Source organism: Syngnathus leptorhynchus, chromosome 1 (assembly GCF_054491065.1).
Source record: "Syngnathus leptorhynchus isolate UIUO chromosome 1, UIUO_Slep, whole genome shotgun sequence".
In the NCBI taxonomy this organism is placed as follows: Eukaryota; Metazoa; Chordata; class Actinopteri; order Syngnathiformes; family Syngnathidae; genus Syngnathus; species Syngnathus leptorhynchus.
The window spans coordinates 6541320-6556652 of record NC_141195.1 but is presented as its reverse complement, the minus strand read 5'-3'; the positions used below and the strand labels follow the sequence as shown (position 1 = coordinate 6556652).

Genomic DNA, 15333 nt, shown 5'->3' with positions numbered 1-15333 from the left:
GAAGGTGGTTGAACAACAGAGCCCGTTCTAGCTTAAGAGTGACATAATTGGCTGTTGGAGGCCTCTAATTATGGCAGAAATCTGTAGGGGTCGGTGATGCTAAATACTCGTTAACACGCCACGTGTGACGGTTGCTGTGCATCTTTGTAGCGATGTATTTGTTGGGATTGGTTCATCTTGGTAATGGAGCCCACCTATGTATTCATACTGTAATTAAATGCTTGAGTATCTGTACTGTATGTTGTGATTAAATTAAAATACTGCAAAAAAAACCCAAAACGTTTGATGCTATTTCTGAATGGTCTAATTACAATCTCAAAGGGCAAAGCAAGAGAGCAACAAAGTGTGGTTCACACATAGCAATCACTTCGAATTATACCCATCAGAGTGCTGATATCGTATGAAACACAGCTAGTGCAGTTGCCATCTTGGCATGTATATTTATTTCTCATACTGAGTATGGATTGTAGGGAAAAAAAGGTATGTTCCTAAAGATTACGTAAAAAGCCTCCTGATCCTATGACCCCCTCATTATTACCAGTTGGTACAGGCCACAATGCCTACTTTCACTCACCCTGTCTCTAAGCTGCTGCACAGTGTGCAAGATTGTGTGCGTGTTTGTGGGAGAAAAAGAGAGAGCGGAGAGAGGCAAGGAGGGGGGCAATAAGGATGCAAGTGTGAAGCAGCGTGAGGGGGACGGAGAAAGGACGACTGGGGCGATCACAAAGGAGAAAGGGAGTCAGCAAGAACAGATTAATCGTGTAGTTCTCATAGCCTGCTGCTAAAGTGTAAAGATGAAATGACTAGATGATCTGCTGTGACGCGCGCCTGCATCCTGTCCTGCAGCCTTGACAGGAGGTGACAAGACAAATTGACACACGCCGCTCCAACACTCCATCATGTCATCTACAGGGTCAGCCAAACACAACAAACGCCTGGCGTGTAAGTAACCAAATCAGATTGTTTGATTTAAGTGAGAGATTATGCAGTGTGTGCAATTTGTACGTATATGTACTTATTCACCATTTCTCCTTTATCTTTATTTATTCTAATTGAGCTGAGGCTACGTATGTTTGATGACTTTGTTTTGCTTTGAACTGGCTATCTATGCGTGAAAGATGTCTGTTGAACTTTGGAGCATACAGATTGTACCACTGTTCTAGAAAATATTGATACATTTATTGACTCATCAATAAATTGCTTTTTATTGCCAAAGAAGTATTATTGCAGTTGTTATGTCAACCTTTCTTGATAGAAGCAAGAACCAACATAAAAACAGAAGAGGCGACCGACGTTTTGCTTTTTGAGTAATCTCACCAGTCAAAATATCACTCGAGTTATATTTTAGCCTCTTTAAAGGATAATGCTGGTGCATTATATTTAATGTGCAAGGTAGAGCACGTAGATAAACCCAATGGAAACGACCAAAAACCCTCGTTTTTCAGATGGCAGTGGGAAATAGAAGAGCTCTGTTGCGTTTAGTTGGATTGATGATCCTTAATGGCTTTGGGAATGTGGATTGAAGTGGCCTGGGAATACACATCATGGCTGAAGATGCAATCACAGTTTGGGGTTGGCAGGGTTTTGGAAATGGAGGCAAAGTGCAGGGGACAAATTAGTACACAGATTATTATGGTTTACGTTCATTCAAGTGACAAAGACAGTGTTCACATCAAGGAGTGGTGTTGGGGGTCGTGTGGTGTCATCCTGCTGTTGTGCAGTGATCTCACACATAAATGATTCAGCTTTGATGGTCTGCATTGGCTGTTCAGTCAAAGAGGGGGGGGTGATTGGCTAATAGCAGTAATACCTAAGGATGATGAAACTGTGCACTGCAAAGAGCTGAGTCTCAATCTCACTAATCCCTTGGGGAGAAATAGAAGCTGCGTGTCGTCTAGGCGGAATGGAGCTGGAGATGGATGAGCTGTCAAATGTGACTGGAATGAAAATACAATCTCTCTCTTCCAAACAACACCATAGTCACTTTTCCATGAAAGCATAAAAGCAATCACGGGATTTCCTCTTACTCGTCACAAGGGGTATGGAAAGCCTTATCATGTGATTGTTAGGTTCAATAGGAACTTTTGTTCCAAGCTTGAAGTGGCGCAGTTCCTCAGGCTCTTGATCTATGACTGCACCAATAAAACCACCTCGAGCAGCCAATGACGCATGTTGTTAACTGTTTTCATCACAGACACAAGTCAAAGGCAATAGAGAGACACACCAATACAGTCTGAATACTCCAGTGAATAATTAATGCTTATTTTGACAGTAGATGAGGAAGGCACACCAGTTTAGACCCCTAAAATCATCCTCTTGTGAAAGATGTTTATATATTGTTTCACATTCCTCTACACTGTAAATTGCTAACAGTCAGATCACAACATAGACTTGTCTGAGGACATTTAATTGACAATAGGTCAGATTACATAAAGCTCCATATGATAGTCTCATCAATTTGTCTCAGCAAGCATGAATGTAGAAGGCAGTAGTTCTTGTACGGCGATGCACTATAGAAGGGTGCAGCTGAAGAAGTGTACCAGCATTACATAAGAAGCCTAAGGCTATTATGATTCATGGTGGGCTTAGACGGAGAAGGAACTTAGAAGCCATCGGTCCTGACTCAGATCACAAATGTCATGGGAATTATGAGTCTCCTAAAGTATCTAGATAAAATAATGTAACACAATTGTAATATCTACCTACCTACCTACCTACCTACCTACCTACCTACCTACCTACCTACCTACCTACCTACCTACCTACCTACCTACCTACCTACCTACCTACCTACCTACCTACCTACCTACCTACCTACCTACCTACTTTCTGGACTATAAGGCGCACCGGACTATAAGTGAAATCCACAACTTTTTGTTTTGAGGTGGGCAATGCCTGAGCTAGAGGATGCAATCATTTTAATGTTGAAGACGTGTGGATAAAATCGATTGTTGCATATACCCAAACATTTCAATAGTGGACTCAAAGCCAAGCGCTGCACCTCTTTTTTTTAACTCATGTCTTTTAATATAATAAGGCTCTTGGACAATAGCATCACACTTCGACAACAGCCATCACAGCTGTTCCCGTTTCCTTGACCTGCCACAGTAAATCCTTTCCATGTGACCCGTGTTTTGCAGTCCAGATCAGGATAAAGCAGCAGCCTAACAAGGAATGAACCAGTCGTATCCAAGTACAAGCAAAACGCACCGTGCATTCCAAGGAGAAGTGTCTGCCTGCTTATCGATCAAATTCACCCAACTGGTGCTAGCAGGTTTAAAATGTAGTCTATTTTTAGCCACTGAATTGTCAGGTATGGAAACACTCAGAATTGCAAAGACATATGAACCAAATTCCCAAACAAGCTTTACAAACTTCAACACTAGTTTTAACTTTTAAAGACACATAAAAAAAACAGAACTCAGCAGCAAAGGAGGAAAGCATGGCAAAATATCTACTTGGGTCTGTGCAAAAATTTAGAAACCGCGTCAGCACAGAAGAAGTCAAGCAAATTTAGATCAAGGTTCCAGCAGCATCCATTTGCTTTGGACTATGTAAACATGCAAGTCATTCATGGGCACTCACTCACAAAATAGTACAATGTACACAACACTGGTGCACAGTGCACACTTTTAGACAAGATCACACACACTCGCACGCACGCACGCACATACACGAAAACGCACTCTTGCACAAACGAATAAGAGCACTGGTGACATGAGTCAAAGTGTCAGGCCATGCAGCCCAGTTGGGGCAGGCCCAATGTGTCAAGAAGAATTTAGCACAGTTACACAACCAAAGCTGGTCAGTTGGGCAAAGCATCATACTAAAAAGGTGGACCTCAGGACAGATCTTCATCCATGTACAGTGGGTATAGTAGAAAGCTCACACACCACTTCTTAAATAAGACAGGTTTTAGTGCAATTCAATTTTTTAAATATGTGCATGAATCCACACAAGCATAAGGCAAAATGTAAAACGTAAAAGATTCGAATCCAGATCCCAATATGAGAAAGGTTGCTATTAGTGTTTGCAACATGTGTTACAGCTTGACTTATTGTCGTTGTTCAGCGGAGACAGACAACTCCCAGAGAGTGTTAGACAACGATTCTACGCAGCATCTGAAACTGAGGGACAGACAACGCTTTTTTGAGGAGGTCTACCAGCAAGATGTGGATAACTACCTGCCCTCAGCTCACCTGCAGATTGATAGCAGGAAACGTAAGTGACAGTAGCAACTTTTATTTTGGTTTAAGAGGAGTTTTATAACAAACCACATCATGTAAGTTGATATTCATGCGATAGAACATAAACAGATAAGAGCCTTAATGGAGCCATTCACATCACGATGCCTCTCACGCATCACACAATGTTGAGCACTTCATAACGCAATTTGTGTTTGCAGCTCCCATGGGAAGCATCTCATCTATGGAGGTGAACGTGGATGTGCTGGAGCAAATGGACCTGATGGACATTTCGGACCAAGAGGCCCTAGACGTCTTCCTCAACTCCGGATCAGGAGGAGATGAGGGAGAGATAACATCCCCTCTACCAGGTACACAGAAAAATTCCATATAACACTTTCAAATAAATATATTCTCCATACATTTCAATATTTTTTTGCTTCCTCTAGATGGGACTCTCTGTTCAACTGACTTTGACTTTCCAATTCCTAAAACACTTTATTTGAACCAATAGTACCATCTCGAGAGTCCAAATATACAACAACTGGTTCATGATACCAATTTGAAGCTTCATTTTCCTATCATGGCCATTTAAGAGTTTTTGTTTACAGATGGGGAGGATGAAGATGATGAGGCAGACGAAGAGGCCGAGGTTGTCTACAGGGTGTGTCCACCATTGCAACGGCAAAATGAAGTCCACAACGGCTCCAAGTCTCGCATGTCATCGACATCATCGAGCTCCAGCGATGCGAGCGGAGGCGGAGCAGACACACCTGTGATCCAATCGGATGATGAGGAAATCCATGCTGACACCCAACTGCTGACCTCTGTTCCCCATACTAGGGATGAAGAAACAGAGGACGAGGATGAGGAGGAGACATGCCTTCTGACTAAATCCAAACAAAGACTGAAATAGAGACAAGCTGTCCTCTCACCGTCTCATTTCATTTGCAGAGAAAACCGAGCATGATTCACCTGCTGTGATTTGTCCCCTTTGAAATTGTCGGTATTTATGCAAGAAGTGTATTCTTTACAACTTAAAGTATACATTTTCCCTCTCTTTGTTAATAGGAAAAAAAAACTGTCGGTTGAAGTTTGTGCTCTATGTTTCCTGATATTTAATGCAAATTATACCGTAGGAGTTTTTCACCGCCCACATATTAAAATATTCTGGCTGCTCGCTGCCTGAGGAGAATCTCCCTCCTGCTCATTTTGACTTCAAAGCAGCCATGGTAAACAAGGAAGGAAAATGCATCTTCACTTTGTAGGTTTTAAAAAAAACAATATAGCAAATAATAATGAACACAAAACCCAATCTGTGGGTTGTTCTTCAATAATGTAAATAACAAGTCAAAATGACTTTTTTTTTTTGGATGACAAACATTTTGCAGGGTGTACTGGTTGAAATAGCTCCGATGTAGTAAAAGTTAACAACTCTATTCTCATGCCTTAGTCATAGCAGGTTTTATGTTGCCATTACGCATCATTTTGAAAAAGACAATTATGATGGATATGTTTCATTCCTAACACTGTATCACAAATGGCACTCGTGAAAAGTTTTGTTGCCATCGGTTTGGGCCGTGATTTTAATTTTGTTTCATCAAATTTGCTAAGTCATTTCTTCTAAATTGCTGTTCAGTGCAGTTATTTTTCTAAATTCCCCAAAGGTTTTGTAAAATTTCCGGCTGCGACTGTAAATACAGATTTTTACACAAACTTGTTTTTTAAAAAATGTATTGGTGAAACTCAACATTTGGATCACTGCCAAAACTTAGCCTTTGTTAAAGTGGTAAATACGGGTTCTGCAATGTATACGATTCGATAAATCTCAACAAAAGACTGTCAATCATTAATGTGGTTAAACTGAGAAAAATGATAGAAATCGTCATGGAAAGTTGATAAGGTGCATTTGATTTCAAAGAGTGAATATTGTCGTTATAATCTGTTTGGCAAAAATAATGATCTGATCATATTTGCATTATGCATGATTTTACATCTCCACCACAAATAATAAACCTGAACCTTACTGCCAAACAGCACAAAAATCATGTGCAGTGCATCTGTTTAAGTCTATCCATAAACACATTTCATTGAGCGAGCCGTAAAACCAGTTGTGAATGCATGCCTTTTTGTGACTATATGCCTTTCTGTTGTGCAACATCACTGTGTTGCAAGACTCGACTTAACCGACACCTGTTATTAATGGATAAGTACTTAATCTGACATGTTGTACCTCTCTTCTGTGTGAAAAGACTTTTGAACAAAGCCTGTGATGTCAGTCTCTATGAATTTAAGTGGTGCAGGAGAATATGGAACCGGGGAGCTCAACTGGACTTCATACGTTGCCATCCATCGTTATAGAGAATGTGACCGATTTCTCAACTGCACTGTGAATATGTGTTACAACTTGTGCAGTTATTGAAGGTAGACTTTGATGTCATGCTGCAATAAGTAAGTACGTGGTTGTGGATTTAAAGATGTGTATGAAAGAAATTCAACTCACCAAGTTGGGGCATTTCCCAACACTTTGCAATCAAATTTTATGTGCATGTTGTTTCCTGTTTGGATGTTTTGCTCTCATATGAATAAAAATGACAGAAATTTTAACATGACTTTGGACATTTTATTATTATTATTATTATTATTATTATTATTGTTTCATTATTATTTCAGACATCTCCGCAAAACACAGTTGCTGCATTGCCGGTAAATTCTGCCCAAAAAAAAAAAAAGAATGTACACTATGTAGGGTATGCGATAATTTGCTCTCTCATTTTAGTCCTATTGGTTTAAAAGGCACTTAAAGGGACATACAACTAAAAGGAAACACCACATATATAAGCAGTAAGGCCCTAATACAGACCACCATTTTGTTGACTTTGGTGGCGGGTTTTACAGGTTTTACAAGTTTGTAAGGCTATAGTTTTATTTCAGTATTATCGGCGTCACTGCTTGTTTTCACTCCACAGACGCACGAGGCACGAAATAAAAATAAAGCATATATCTTTCTAACGCATAGATAGCCCAAAGCCTCTTTATAGATCTGGACCAGTTTCTCAACCAAGGGTACAGACACCTATTCTAGACAGATGGTACTTTCCATCCTGAGTGTGAAAGACACATTGTCATTGATATCCATGATCTACGTACTTCACAAATGCACAACAGCGAAAAGCTTATATTTTACCGCAAGCGTGGACACAATCTACTATTATAAGCCGGGAGTATAAAAAAAACAAAGGTGCCGAATCACGAGTAATGCGGGGGTCTGCTGTAATTATTACGGATCATGTCAATCAAAACCAAGCTTTACTTATTTGTATAATTTTGGTCCAGAATGTACACTTGGTTAGAACGTTACACCTGGTTGGTGTATGTTGAAGGGTCAAATGGTTGGTCAGGATTCGATTGTTGGAGGGAGATTGAAGTGACAACTGAGACAACTGCCAGATTGGTGAATCCAACTACTGCTCTTTAATTAGACAGAATCCTTTAAATACAGTTTAAATGAAGCTGTTGGCTGTACAGTTTCTCTTAATTATTCAAACAGCGTGGAACATTGACATCAGAGAAACAAGTCTATCCATTTTCTGTACAGCTTTGTCTCGGGTGTGCCGGAGCCCATCCCATTGGTCATCGGGCAGTAGGCGGGGGACACCCTGAACCGGTTGCCAGCCAATGGCAGGGCACACAGAGACGAACAACCATCCGCACTCGCACTCACACCTCGGGGCAATTTGGAGTGCTCAATCGGCCTTCCAAGCATGTTTTTGGGATGTGGGAGCAAACCGGAGTGCCCGGAGGAAACCCACGCGGGCTCGGGGAGAACATGCAAACTCCACACAGGGAGGATCGGAGGTGGAATCGAACCGGCACCCTCCTAACTGTGAGACGGACGTGCTAACCTGTGCGCCACCGAACCGCCCCTTGGCAAACAATTTAAATATATTTATGTTTACACTAAACTTTTTTGTGAACTCTGTAGGAAATAACCCACGATCCGCCCTTTGCTCCGATATTAATCACAAGAATAAAATACAATTCAGTATTTGCCTATTTGTACAGCTGATACAGAGCAGACATAAAAAGAAGTTACCTGATCTGACCCGAATGGAGTGCAGCTGAGCTGTGAGTATTATTTCTCAGAATAAAGGTATGCAGCTCAGTTAACATTAACATCAGCACATGAACACATCTCAGATATGAAAACACTCAACACACACGCATACCCGAACGACAACCCCAACTACATAGAGGTGAGTGTACGTAGAAAGATTCCACAATAAATACTGCGCCTATGAGCAAACACTCCTTTGTCGAGTGAAGCAACTGCCTGCCTGCAGGCGCAGTGTGTTCTTGTGTATCAACGCTGATTACAAGACCATCACAGAGGACATTGAGCAGGGAGGATCAGGATGAAGACCTTTTCCGTGCTATTGCTGGTAGGCACTCTAATTTTATGAAGCATAACATTTATTTCTCAGAATTCTGAATATGTTTCATCAACAATGCCACCCTCTTACTTTGTGATGAAAAATTACTTAGTACCACAAATCCATTGGTAAACTTGTAAAGATTGTTTTGACGCAGAAAGAATGTAATTGATTACATGTAGTCGCAGAAATCTGATTTTCTGCATAGATGTGTGCATTATGTTTTGTCGCTGGTACATTTTGAACATGTTCAAAAAAAAATTTCCATCAGGAAAAAGTGTTTGCAACCTTTTGGTAACTCTAACAAAATACCAATATTGGTATGCTTGCAAGCACTCGCGGCTTAATGAGATATGGACTATAATACGCAAAGCAATTTGAAATCAGGAAAAGGGAAAAATGATTTTTAAGAGGATTACTTTATTACTGTGCTAAAATGTATTAAGTGCTAAAATTTTCAGGAGCATGATTTATTTCCAAGATGGCCTTGACTGAGGTCAGTTATATTTGGGTTCAATTGTTTCTGTAGACTTTCGTCACATCTGCAGCAGCCTCTCAGAGAGGAAACAACATCCAGCTCGACAAGCGGGTAACTTTCAATTTTAGAATTCTGTAAAAAAACAAACGTTTGACATGGAATATAAACTATTTGGTGTTTATGTTAAATGTGTGTTCAACAGGACATTTTAATACGTTCTAAAAGGAGGTGGGTTTTGACGACAATTGAATTGGTTGAGGAAGACCCAGGTCCTTACCCCAAAAAAGTATCTCAGGTGAACTTTGAGAACAAAACTAAATCAGCAGAGTCAAACCAACAGCCAAAGTCTCAACTCAATTTTTGTTTCTCTTTTTTAAATTTTTTATAGATATTCAACGACAAAACATACCAACACAATAACCACAAATATGTTATAAGAGGAATGGGCGTGGATGAGGAGCCACTGGGTGTCTTCTCGCTTGATGAGAAAAGCGGAATCGTCTACGCCCACAAAGCCATCGACAGAGAGGAGCGCAGTTTATTCCATGTGAGCTCAAACTGCATCATGAATTTACTTGACTTTTAACTTTACGACACATATTCATCCACAGATCAAGTTTGACATTTTGGACAAACAAACGGGTAGAGCAATAGACCGAGAATTAGCATTTGACGTTGCCATAAAAGACATCAACGACAACGCACCCAAATTTATTCTTCCGCAAATGAGCGCTGATGTCAGGGAGGACACAGCGGAGGGTGAGTTTCGCCTCCAGTCAATGAACTCATATTACAGTAACTGTATAGTTATTCTATTCATCTATTTTTTTGTGTGTGTGTGTGTGTGTCGTCCCTATAATTCCATACCAAGGGTACTTGCCAATTAGAATCGAGGTCATTGACCCTGATCAAGAGGACACCCCAAACTCTACAGTCACCCTGAGTGTGATATCACAATCCCCGCAAGTTCCTAAAATCGACTTACACCAGATTGATCCCCGGATGGCTCAACTTACATTTAAAGGGTGTTTTGACTACGATGTAAGTGTCACTGACTTTTTCTCCTGATGATTAGATTTGAAAATACCCCGAGGGATTTCTCCAAGTGACATGTATATATTTGTGTTATTCATAGTCATATTTATATTTCAGAAATTCAAGAAATACGAAATAGTGCTTCAAGCGAATGATCACGGGAAACCCTCCTTGTCCTCCACCGCTGTTGTCACACTCAATATTATTGACGCCAACAGTCATCCACCAATATTCAAAGCAAGGAAGGCAAGGATGTTTGTCAATACTATCACGAATCAATTCACAAATCATAAAAATAAACTTTGTATGCTAATGGTTAAAAATATTCTTCCTGTTCAGTATCAAGGTGAAATCCCTGAAATGGTCAAAAGGGGCAATGTTTTAAGACTTGCAGTAGAGGACAAAGACACCCCAAAAACTCCTGGCTGGAGGGCCAAATACTTTATCATTAAAGGAAACGAGGACAACAATTATAAAATTGAAACTGACCCTGACACTAATGAGGGGATTCTGAGTGTTATCAAGGTACACACACACACACACACACACACACAAAATTCTTCATTCAACCTGATGACATTGTAACTGTGCGTATCCTCTAGGGCAAAGATTTTGAGAAATCAACCATTACAAATCTGCAGATTGGGGTAGAGAACGAGGAGCCACTATTTGTATGTCAAGATGCAGCGCCCAAGATCAAAGGCGGCGTTGATTCAGTTAACGTTACAATGAAAGTGATCGATGTCAACGACCCACCTCAGTTTGACAAAGATTCAGTTGACATCTACCAGAAGGAAGAGGAGGAGCCGGGAAAGTTGCTATATACTCCAAAGGTTCATGATGCTGATTCGGATGTTTCCAAAATTAGGTTGGTGTCAATCAGCATGCCTTGAGAAATAATAATCACATTTAACACTAGGAAATAACTATTTCATGCACAAAAGAAAATTTGGATGTTTAATAATATGAATGCAAAAATGACAAGGTAAGGGGTCAAACATGAGCTGAGAAAAAAAATCACAACTGCACTTTTGTGGGTATTCGTTTTTTAAATGCTAATTGTTATATTTATATCGTATAAATATGGTATGGATATTTTTTTTGTATTTTTTTTTAGGTATGTCTTGTTAGACGACCCTGCAGATTGGGTGACCATTGATAAAACATCAGGAAAAATCACAACTACAAAGAAGATGGACAGAGAGTCACCCTTTGTTCATAATGACATTTACAAAATATTGATTGCAGCAATAGACAATGGTATGATGAAAATGCAATTTGGTCTCTGGTAAAAACAAAAAACAATGAAACAAGTGACTTTTTTTGTCGTTGTTGTTGTTGTTGCTGTAACCAAGGTGAGCCTCCAGCCACAGGCACAAGCAGCATCTTGGTTCACCTTGTAGATATCAACGACAACAAGCCAAAGCTACGCAATAATAGTGTGACAATGTGTGGAAACAAGGCCATGCTTGCTGCAAAGGATCTGGACTTGGATCCTTACAGTGGGCCCTTCACCATCTCACTAAAAAGTAATGATGCAAGACAATTACAGCGATGGAAATTGGAGCCGAACTCGGGTAAACTATTCGTCTTGTTTAAAAGAAGAAACAATTCCAATTGAGATACAAGCGTATACTTGGCTTTACCAGGTGAGGAAGTCGGGCTAGTTAGCCTGAAGACACTTCCTTATGGCAATTACTCGGTGCCCCTCGTGATTGAGGATCAACAGGGTATAACTGGAGAGGACACTGTTGTTGTAACCGTGTGCGACTGTGAAGGAGGAAACGTGTGTCGCCGTTTAAAGCCGGTCTCAGCTAGTCTGGGACCGGCTGGCATTGGACTCATCATTGCAGCACTGCTTTTGTTTTTGTGTGAGTATTTTCATATTTGGCTACAACTGTGCTTCAAAGTAAAAAATACAAACAAGCAGAAAAAAAAAATACTGAATTGGATACAATTGTAATTTACAAGTTTGTCCAGTTTAGGTTCGCGGGAATATTTAAATTGAACTCTGTGCACTTTTGTAGGAAAGGTTTGGCAAAAGCCTTTTACTCTTCATGCTTGATTGTAAGCATGGAAAATAAAGATTTGCTTATGAGATAAATTTAGTATAGAAACACATTTCAGAGTCCTGACCTCGACTCTAAAAACTCAACTCTAAAAAGATAAACTACAATAGCGATAGTGAGCCAGGCTCTTTTATCAAACATCACCGGCAGCTAATATCACAAACGCTCTCCTGGATTAATTTAAAAAAAAACACACAGAAGTGCGTTATTTCATTATTTCTTGGATTCCTACTTTTACCAAGAAAAATAAAAATGACCCTGAATTTGCAAAAACAAATTATGGAAATGATATAATTTGCAATATGCCGCCAGGCAGTGCCAGAATTCCTTGTTATTGCTGAGCAACATGTTCTTTGAAAAAACACAGACGCTTCGTCTTTTATGTCTGCAGTAATCTTCTTCATCTTGAAGTGCGAATGTGGAAAACAGTTCAAGCACTTAGACGAGATACAACAAGATGAAGGTCAGCAAACCTTAATCAAGTACAACCAAGAAGCAGGTGGCGCAGAATGCAAGGTATGTTTCTATTTTTTGCCGATTTTGTACTGTGGCTGCTTATTAGTCATTTATTCTATAATGCGCCTCTTCTAGACTGCGCCATCTTTGCTGCTGACACCTTCAAAGGATTTTGTCACAAACGGACTAAAACAGGGAACGATGCAGGTAGTCGCTCATCTGTCCTACTATTTCCTCATCGACCAGCTCAGAGATGAATAACGGGCCGCAGGAAAACAAATACGATCACCATCATAATTTATTCTCAAATATTTGCTTTATTCTATTTTCATTTTTTTCATCCAGATGGCTAGGATGGCTCCGGTGATGATCGAAGACAACTTAGGGATGGTGAGTAACAAGGCAAAACTACTTTTGGGTCATTATACAAAATAATAGCACATTTATTGAAGTTGACACAAGAATATAACGTTTAATGTCGAAATGGTATTGACCTAATTTTAATATGTTTGCCCAACAGATGAACTCTGACGTGGCATCTATGGGCCAACAATATCACAGAGGCAACAATGAGTGCAACATAGTGAGTATTTACAGCCACATTTCCAATATTAAACCCTCTGAGCATCATTATTTTCTTATCATTCATTTGTATTCTCAAATGGCAAATTTTATGGAAAGTCTTGACAGTCCTGTTCAAATGCCACATTTGTGATTTATTAAAACATGAAAACAAGAATTCTAAAATAATCATAAATTATTTCTATTTCCACCATTAATGTGACTAGAAAAGGACTCACCTCAGTTTGACAAAGATTCAAACTTTGAATTCGAGGAGGGGGCTTGCAGAACATTAGGCACACATTTCCAGGCAGGGTAAAACAAGGTCAATGAAGACTGGATAGCTGAAGTATTGTTAATTTCCTTTCTTTCAGTACACGACACAGTCTGCAAACAAGAACATTTACCAGGTAAGTGTGACATTAACAATCATTTGAGTTCTCTTGGGACCACATATGGACTTTTATGATTAGAGAGGCTCATTGCCATATCAACGGGGAAGCAGCTGGCTGACTCATCCTAACATTTCAGATTACCTCAACAAGGTAAGAACGATTTTTGCATGACATCACTCTATCGTAAATAAAAATGGCACAAATGTATTTTAATTTGCGTACCCACAGAAACTGCGTATGATTGACGAAAACCCTGTCGACCACCCAGAATATCAACCGCATGAGTACGTCTATGAGGGAGAAGATAGCAAGTGTCAATCACTGGATGAGCTGTCCTTCAGCATTCGTGGAGAGGACTTTGAGTTTTTGAATGATTTGGGACCAAGTTTTAAGCCATTAGGGATCACATGCAACCAAATTATGCAGGAAAAAAGCATACAACTTTAAAAAGAGCTAAACTGGACCATTATGTATTTGTTTGAAGTAATTACTGGCACCGTAGCATGTGAAGCCTTGTTGCTGCCTGGGTTGAGCACACTCGGAAGGTTGTTGCTGGTTGTCCTCGATATACATTACATCAGCCGTCGGTTACGTTGTATGAACATTTTTGAATTTATTTGTCGTTGGGAGGGGGTGGGTGGCCCTTAACACCCCCCCAACCCTCTATCGCACTCCACGCCCCTCTCACACCATTGTTGCTAATTATTTTGGTAACAAAATAAGAATTAGTCTTTCCAAAAACCTACCTTTGTTCTGAAAAGAATTTCTTTATGAGAAAAGAAGACTAAATACACTTTTCGTATACTTTCCCACTTGATTTGCATGAGAATAGGTTGAACTGCTTGTCTTTTTATTTTATTTAGGGTGCTCATTTTGTATTATTTCTATATCTTGGGAGTTTGAGTTCTCTACGTGCCGGTTCTCAGGACAGCAGTATTTTCAAGCATGTATTTGTTTATAAAGGCACATTTAATAAAATATATTGGTGTTTATTCTGACCAGCCCAGTGGTGTGACTCCAGCAGTCCCTCGACCCCAGTGAGGAAAAACGGTTCAGAGAATAGATGGAATCTGACGTGCTATAGAAATAATGAGAGCAGATTTGGGGATTGGTGGTGATTCTAATTATCAGATGGCCTTTAATGTTGACACTGTCTTTGTTCAGTATAGAAACGTACTCGCCACACCTAGCACTTGTTTTGAGTTCGCTGTTAATCAGCATGCACTCTTATCATCGTATCAAAACTATTTTTTTTTTTGATGTGCTAATTCCTTTTGACACTGGCATGCAACAAGCCCAACCAAAGGATTATGATATGAATTGCAAAAATGGGTGAGGTTCTGATACATTTTCCATCCTCAGCATAGCCGTGCAAGAAAGAGAAAATGTTCAGTTGGTATGATTGCATCTCACTCTAATAACTCAATTCATTCAGTGCACCTGACCCATATCATGAATGTTTTTTTTGGAAATAACTTCAACTGCTGTCTGTGGTGAAGGTGTGATAGATACATGTCAGAATGATGTCTGAGTCATGCCAAATGTTTTCTTTTCTCACTGTTTGAATAATACTGCTGATGACATGAAGTAAACTTTTATCTTGGATTAAAAATTAACAACTTTCCAGTATATTGACTCAGCTTTATGTTGACAGTAAAGTTTTTTTTTTATTTTCTTTGTGACAAAGCACTTGAGATTCTTTGGAAATTCAATAAAAACGAC

General features: G+C 39.7%; 2 protein-coding genes across 4 annotated transcripts; both read left to right on the top strand.

Annotated features, from left to right (window-relative positions):
* Positions 1-381: 381 nt before the first annotated feature.
* LOC147061608 (dysbindin-like) lies at positions 382-5841 on the top strand. 2 transcript variants are annotated; one of them, XM_085914743.1, is made up of 5 exons: positions 382-480; positions 847-942; positions 4072-4221; positions 4406-4555; positions 4796-5841. In XM_085914743.1, the coding sequence occupies exons 2-5, from the start codon at positions 900-902 to the stop codon at positions 5098-5100; spliced, it is 648 nt and encodes a 215-aa protein (XP_085770869.1). In that variant the 5' UTR covers positions 382-480; positions 847-899; the 3' UTR covers positions 5101-5841. The 2 variants fall into 2 exon arrangements, with proteins under 2 accessions (XP_085770869.1, XP_085770859.1); XM_085914733.1 differs by lacking the exons at positions 382-480; positions 847-942 and having other exon boundaries at positions 2081-4221.
* Positions 5842-7962: 2121 nt separating this feature from the next.
* On the top strand, positions 7963-15325 carry cdh26.1 (cadherin 26, tandem duplicate 1). 2 transcript variants are annotated; one of them, XM_085928061.1, is made up of 19 exons: positions 7963-8626; positions 9147-9206; positions 9298-9390; positions 9484-9642; positions 9707-9854; positions 9967-10136; positions 10248-10376; positions 10470-10655; positions 10733-10998; positions 11248-11390; positions 11486-11707; positions 11780-12001; positions 12591-12715; positions 12791-12862; positions 13001-13045; positions 13176-13238; positions 13591-13626; positions 13690-13761; positions 13840-15325. In XM_085928061.1, exons 1-19 carry the CDS (start codon positions 8600-8602, stop codon positions 14056-14058), a joined length of 2457 nt encoding a protein of 818 aa, XP_085784187.1. In that variant the 5' UTR covers positions 7963-8599; the 3' UTR covers positions 14059-15325. The 2 variants fall into 2 exon arrangements, with proteins under 2 accessions (XP_085784187.1, XP_085784177.1); XM_085928051.1 differs by having other exon boundaries at positions 10248-10655.
* Positions 15326-15333: the final 8 nt, after the last annotated feature.

What these genes read in the sequence shown, in the direction of transcription:
- cdh26.1 (XM_085928051.1), top strand. Translation starts at nt 8,600, where the DNA reads ATGAAGACCTTTTCCGTGCTATTGCTG. An exon ending in GATTGCAGCAATAGACAATG is followed by an intron (nt 11,391 to 11,485) that starts GTATGATGAAAA and finishes GCTGTAACCAAG; the next exon opens with GTGAGCCTCCAGCCACAGGC. An exon ending in CAGGTGGCGCAGAATGCAAG is followed by an intron (nt 12,716 to 12,790) that starts GTATGTTTCTAT and finishes CGCCTCTTCTAG; the next exon opens with ACTGCGCCATCTTTGCTGCT.
- LOC147061608 (XM_085914733.1), top strand. Translation starts at nt 4,008, where the DNA reads ATGAGAAAGGTTGCTATTAGTGTTTGCAACATGTGTTACAGCTTGACT. An exon ending in GCAGATTGATAGCAGGAAAC is followed by an intron (nt 4,222 to 4,405) that starts GTAAGTGACAGT and finishes TTGTGTTTGCAG; the next exon opens with CTCCCATGGGAAGCATCTCA. An exon ending in GATAACATCCCCTCTACCAG is followed by an intron (nt 4,556 to 4,795) that starts GTACACAGAAAA and finishes TTTTGTTTACAG; the next exon opens with ATGGGGAGGATGAAGATGAT.